Raw genomic sequence first — 7,249 nt, 5'->3', positions numbered from 1 at the left:
ACCTGAATATGATGTTCCCATATAGGGTGAGCCACAGCCCAGCAGAGATATACTAAACCAACTATGAACAATGATTAAAAGATTAGCAACTGATAGATGGTCAATACTTACACTTCCATTTACATCTTATTTCAATTCCATGACAACCAAACCTATGTTACAATTCACTTTTCATTTCTTATTCAACTTTGAGCTTGAAAACAGGGTTCAGTACTCTGGCCAAAACATTTTGATGAGATTATAGTTCATCACTAGAACATTTTCAAAATTTACGGTGGATACACATTTTGGTGTTGTATCAATAACACATAAACTACCTCCATACTTCACAAACGATGATGATATACATTTTAGTGCTATATCAAATCAACAGACTTTTCAATAGATAAGCATATGAGCTATATCACTACTACAACAGATAAGCATATGAGCTATATCAACATTCCAATAGATAAGCATATCACACATCAACAGATAAGCATATTAGCTGTATCCGCACTTCACTAGACAAGCATATGAGCTGTATCTACACTTCACTAGACAAGCATATGAGCTGTATCTACACTTCACTAGACAAGCATATGAGCTGTATCTACGGAGTTCATCCCCCATCTCCTCCCAATCCTATCCGGTTTAGAGGTACATCCCCCATCTTCCCCTAAACTGCGGAGTACATCCCCCATCTCCTCCTCTACACAATGCATATAAACACAAAGGTTCTATACACAATATAACGCATGTAAACACAGAGTCACATATGCAATCAATCAATACATAAAGTTAATGTATTCTACCAACCGTCTACACATAATGCATATAAACACATTGGTCATATACACAATCACTCAATACATAAAGTTAATGTATTCTATCAACCGTCATACTCTATGACACATCTGATTGATTAGTTTTAGTTTGCCTAATCATCATGCATTGTCTACAACAATCAACACTACCCTCCACCGGTAGCCCAAAGCAATTATTTCTAAGCAGGAAATAAATGCACAAATGGATAATATATCAACATTTTCAATTCAATTCCTCGTTTTCTTCAATTAATTATATGCATTAATTAATTTAAACCAATTAGGGCAAATTACCATAATTCACAAAACAACCCTAAGGTTCCATTTCCATCAATGTACCAACATTAATCTCATTTCTCTATGCCTAACATGCATATAGGTTTATATATTTAAAACCCCGACTTTTGTAAAATTACACAAAGGCCCAAACTTTCTCAAAATTACCCAACAACCCCCAACATATCAAAATGCTAAAATTTAAAGACAAAGCTCATAAGATGGAGTAGGTTATCCCTACCTCGAATGATGGGGCTCAACGAAGAAGATGAAGAAACGAAAATGCTCCAAATCCCGAAATTTTCAGATTAAAAGATGGCCCTCGACGATCAACACAACTTTTGTAAAGGCCCAAGGTGAGAAAACAACTCCTACTAGATCAATCCTAAGAGAGAAGTTAGGGTTTTAGTGAGAGGAGCTCTCAAAATACCTTTTTGGAAAAGTAGGAGGAAGAAAGGATGTTGAAAAGTGAACAAAAAGGTCGGATCTCGGCTTTATATAAAAGTCGCCCCGCTCGAGCGTCCAAACCCCCTCTCGAGCGTCACTCACAGACTCCCGCTCGAGCGTCAACAATCCCGCTCGAGCGGCGGATATACACTCCCAGAACTTTTACAGAACCAGGTCTCCGCTCGAGCGTCAACCCTCCCCGTTCGAGCGTCACACAACATCCCGCTCGAGCGTCAAAACTCCCGCTCAAGCGCACAACACTGCAGAGGAGATACTGGAAGATGGAAAACTACGCTCGAGCGTCGAAAACCCCGCTCGAGCGGACAGACGACAACGAAGGGCCCGCTCGAGCGTCAAAATCCCCGCTCGAGCGTGAAGGCCAAAATCTGGGCAACTACTCTTGGTTTCTAAGTCCAACCAACCTGTAACAAACTCGCCCAACACAACCCAAGACTTGAATGCAAGGAGTAAAGGATGGAAACAAGATATACATGACAACCAACTCCGCGGAACCTAAGTCCGGATACAACAGTTAAAGAAAAGGGGAAACCGGGATCGCTATACTATCTGTTTGATTATCTAATTATCTGTCTATGTTTTTATGATTAAACTATTAATTGAAACCCTTATCGGCGGCCGAACCAGAAACCGATTAGTGTTTCATGATCAGTAGAATTTATATGATTTTATGGTATAGTTATCCGAAAACTGATTTAGTATGATTAAATTAGATTAAAATGAGTTAAATTGCATTGTTACACTTATTTACCATATTGCCATCCTTAGTGGCCCACTACCTCAACATATTGAGCCTTGTACACAATTAGACAAACATTTTCCTCAGCCTTATTTGAGCACACCACCGAACTAGAGAGAGAGGAAGTGAGAGAGTTGAATTGTTCTAGAGAATTGGCTTGAAAGACTTGAAGAGATCATAGGAGATTTGCCTTATTGGACTTCTACACTTGTAATTGAAGCTCTAGGTAAGGAATTCAACCTCTCATTGTTGTGTTTAAGCTTATTCATGCAAGATTCTTGAGCCTCTAGTGATTTAAGTCTACAATTGGTTCAATAGTGTTGAATTGAAGCTTAATCTTTGCATGCATGGCATACTCTTGCATTTTTGAGGTTGTTCTTCATGGATTTTTGCATGCATGTCCATGTTAATGCTTAGGACCATGTTTTCATCTTGTTTTTGGAACAATTGGCTCCTTAGAGCATCAAATTGAAGCTTTGAAATGGTTTTAATCCATGCATGTTTGCATGTTCTCCTTGTTCATGAAATTGGTTTGAAATTGGGTTTGTTTAAACTACCCTTGGGCCTTGATTTCTCAAATTGAGCTTTGAATCATGTCATTCTATATGTTTACAAGTGTTTTCTAGAAATTCAGCCCAAGAGGATCGGTTTTGATGCATTTAAACTTGGTTTTTGGCTTGAAGGTGCAATCTGGGTTTTCCAGATTTTGCACTCCCGCTCGAGCGGGGAAAGTGGCGCTCGAGCGGGGAATCCGAGCATCCAGTATCTTTGCACTATTTTACAGTCCGCTCGAGCAGAGAATTGGACGCTCGAGCGGAGTCATGTGTCTCACGCTCGAGCGGGCGTCGGGCGTCCGTCGAGCGGAGATTTCACCCATCCAGTGCTTTTACAGTACGCTCGAGCAAGGGATTTGACGCTCGAGCGTGTACCTTTGTTGCATGTCCACTCGAGCGGGGAAACCTGAGCTCGAGCGGGACTCTGTTTTCCTGAAATTCTGAAACTATTTTCTGATCACATCTTTGCATTCTCATCCCATCCTAGGCATTCTTAGGCCTAATTTAAGACATCTTGTTGAGGATATAGATGTAGAACACACCGAGGCAAATTAGGGGTTAAGTTTTTATCTTTCCCAACTGTGTAGCTTAGTGTGTGTTCAATCTGTAAATTGTGTAGGGTTGGCGATTGGGGACACGCTCTAGCTTTACTGTAGCCCAGAACTCTGTGAGTAACAACTGTGTAAAGATATGTTCAAAAATGATTATTTTCTGAACAATTGAACTGTACTGCTTTCTGAACTGATTACTGTTAACTAATTGAATGTATGTCCTATATTCTGAACTGTATTGTGGCATCCTTAGCACCTACTGTTTACTGTTACTGTCACAGAGATCTCTGTCGGTTCCCTCGTTGAAACCACTACTATTTACTGACTGATAGCCATCATTTACTGTTCAGTCTTTTAAGACCTACTGTTTACTGTACTACTATGCTAAGGGATGTACCACATATGACTGAATGACTGATATACTGAAACAATGAACTGTTTTCATTACTGCAAGGACATTCATTCTTAACCCCTTTACACACTGTGTTATTCACTGCGCTTTAGCTCACTGCTCATATATATATGTAGGTGTACAGGCACCAGAACGCGGCTAGAAGCGTCGGGGTAAACTCCAGTTTTGTCAAGCCAACTACTGTGCCTCACTGCGAGGTTCCGAGCCTACCATGCTATGGCTTAGGGGTCTTTTATTCCCCCTTCTGTCTCTGTACCTGTTTTGTAAACTGTATAGACTGATAGCACTGTACTGTACTGTTATATAAGGGATTGAGTCCCTATCCGGAATGATTGTATATATTGTGTATACTTTTCTGTACTGAATATATATATGTATGAAAAGTCTTTTTTGCATACAGACTGTCACAGCTCATTGGACATTGTTTATTTACTGTTTTGGCTTCCGCCAGGCCCTGTACTCTATTTTACTGTATTACTGTTAAACAGGCCTTCAGTAATCTCGGATTACTGGCCGGTTACGGTGCTAAACCCATAGGGCCGGGTTTGGGTCGTGACACCCATACATAAAGTTCGTATAAGCTTGTGTTTGGGCTACTATTCCAACATGGGTTAGGGGGGTCTTTTGCAGGATTTTAAATAGTGCCCCATACATAACATACGAACTAATATGTATCGGGATTTTAAAATTTCAATATATTTACTTTTATTGTCCGATATCAACTAATATATAACTGGATTGTCAACATCAATACATATTTTGCTACTAGTGAGGCTGAAAATTGTAATCTAACCTTTCTTCATAACTATTTTTTTTTTTTTTTGCAAAAATTGGATGTCAATGAACCTGCTCGTGACCAAACGGAACCTAGCACCACTGGTCATTGGGAAGTAAATGAGCTAGTCAGCAGAGATGGCCAAGCAAAGCTCAAAGCCAATGTCTTCTTCGCTTCCTTCGACCAACGCAGCGACAAAGCTGCCGGAGAAAGCACATGTACAGCACTGGCTGCAGTCATTACCAATTGGCTTCAATCCAACCAAGACAACACACCAACGAGGGCCCAATTCGACAGGCTCATAGTCGAAGGCTCCTCTAAATGGAGAAAGCTCTATGACAATCAAAACTTGATAAACCAATTCCCCGACAAGCATTTTGACATCCAGACCATCCTACAAGCCGGACTCTGCCAATATCGGTCTTGCATAAGAAGTCCTTTATTGGATTCTTCGGCCCGGAAAAGTTCGATACACTGAAAGAAGTCATGTCTTTTGATCAGATATGGGATGAGATCAAGAAGAACGCAGAGGGTGACAATGACATGCCTAGGATTTACATAGTAAGCTGGAATGATCATTTCTTCGTGTTGAAAGTGGACGTCAACGCTTACTACATCATTGGCACATTTGGTGAGCAGCTCTTTGAGGGTTGCAACCAAGCATACATTTTGAGGTTTGATGACTCGGCTTTGATATACAAGAATGTAGAGAAAGAAGGGGTCAGTTCCGATCAGGCAAGTGAGGACGAAATTTGCAGTGGCAAAGAGTGTTGCAGAGAGTTCATGAAGAGATTTCTAGCTGCTATACCACTTAGGGAACTTGAATTGGAAGAGAAGAAGGAACCAGTTTCTTACTTCGCTCTCCACCAGCGATTACAAATAGAATTCAACTTCACCACTTCATTATCATTATTGTCGTCTTCATCAGCTTCATCTACCAATTCTACTTCCTCTCTGTTCTCAAATGAGATTACAAACAAAATGGAATATATGACTACAGACTCTGGAAAAAAAAAAAAATTGGAAAAGTTTACTTTGGAGAGAGAGAGAGAGAGCACCAAAAATAACAAAGTGAAACTGAAAACTCCTCTTTCTCTCTTCTCTCTTCATTTTTGTTTTGTTTTGTTTTTGTTTTTGTTTCTTTCTCTCTCTATGAATGAGAGAAAATATGGAATAATGCTAACTTAAAAAGCTAGATAAAGTTAAATATTGGACAAATTACACTTTATCCCTTACTTGTGGGTAATTATTATTTTTGCTATTAATTTTTTTGATTTATTTCAATCCAACCCCTATTGTTGACATTCTATTAACAGAATAGAAAAGTAACATGTGACTTACTAATTTTATGATTAAAATGCTCAATTAGGAGCTAATTTATTTTACATATATGTAGGAGATATATACATATTTTTCATATCTTATGAAAAATTTGTGAGAGGAAAGATATATACGTGTAAAATTCATGTGTTATTTCTTTTTCTTCTTTTTCATAATAGAATGTTAATAGATAGTTGAGAAAAAATACGTGTAAAAGTTGCTATTTTATTAGGTTATTTTAGTATGCTAAAATTTTTATATTTGGGAAGATGATTGGATTTTTTTATAGTTGGATGTGATATTTGTGAGAGAAAAAGTAAAATAATTATAAATTTAATGGGACATTTTGTCTTATTAATTATTTTAACCTATTTTATCTTTTTTTAAAATTTATCCTAAATTAAGCTAAAATCTCACTTCCCAACCCCAAAGCTGGCTTTATGCGTTGTGTTTTTTATTTTTATTTATTTTTAAAACTTTTGTTTGTTATCTATTTCCCAAATCTCCATGCTGAAATCAACTTTTTGTGAAATAATTTGGTGAGAAATCCTTTTATTGTTAGAAGACATTTTGTTTTCAATTTTATCCCTTAATTTATCTATTGAGTTTTTTTATCTGTTTAATTTTTTTTGACTATCTATTTAAATTTATATATATTTATTCAATTGTTTTGACTATCTCTTCAATTTTTTTTCTTATTTATCCAAATATCTGTCCAAATTTTATTATCTGTTTAATTTTTTTCCTGAATTTTATCTATCAAAATTCTATTTGTTCAAATTTTTTTTAATTTTTTTCTATCTATTGAAATACACAAACCAAACCCCATATGTTCAAAAAAAAAATTCTATCTGTGCAATACCAAGCCAACATTTAATTTTAGTTTATACTTTTACTTTTAACATTAAATATTGATTGTAGGTTAGATCTTGACAAATCAAACAATTTTATTAATTTTTACGTTACTTTAAATTAAAAATAAATATCTTTTTTACAAACGTACCAAACCGTACTTATATCTTATTTTTTAAATTTTATCATACCGATATATTCATTTTGTGGTATTTTGGAAAGTTGGTAAAAAGCTGGCTTTTTGGCTCTTTTAGTCTATTTTGTCTTTTTGTAGGTAAAAAATGTGAGAGATGGTATGATCCAAAATGAGTAAAAAGCTAAAAATTGACTCTTTTTTTTCCTTCCCAAAAGACCCTATCGTATCAATACCTATACACATACCGCCCCTGCTTCATAAGTGCTTGAATTTTAGTTGAGAGGCAAGAGAGATTACTCAAAAGATGAGTGATTTTGATCCCAAACTAGAGAAGAGAGGGAATAGATAAATTTTGGCAGAATG

At 36.9% G+C, this 7,249-nt stretch overlaps 1 protein-coding gene across 1 annotated transcript; it reads left to right on the top strand.

The window, feature by feature from the left end:
• The first annotated feature begins 5,064 nt into the window (after window positions 1–5,064).
• On the top strand, window positions 5,065–7,028 carry LOC145823764 (uncharacterized). The gene is made up of 2 exons (XM_082923282.1): window positions 5,065–5,534; window positions 7,025–7,028. Exons 1-2 carry the CDS (start codon window positions 5,065–5,067, stop codon window positions 7,026–7,028), a joined length of 474 nt encoding a protein of 157 aa, XP_082779408.1.
• Window positions 7,029–7,249: the final 221 nt, after the last annotated feature.

The sequence above is a fragment of the Camellia sinensis genome, chromosome 4, assembly GCF_055761805.1.
Source record: "Camellia sinensis isolate YWXY chromosome 4, ASM5576180v1, whole genome shotgun sequence".
NCBI classification, from domain to species: Eukaryota; Viridiplantae; Streptophyta; class Magnoliopsida; order Ericales; family Theaceae; genus Camellia; species Camellia sinensis.
The sequence above is the reverse complement of the archived record's forward strand: the minus strand, read 5'-3'. Positions and strand labels throughout refer to the sequence as shown.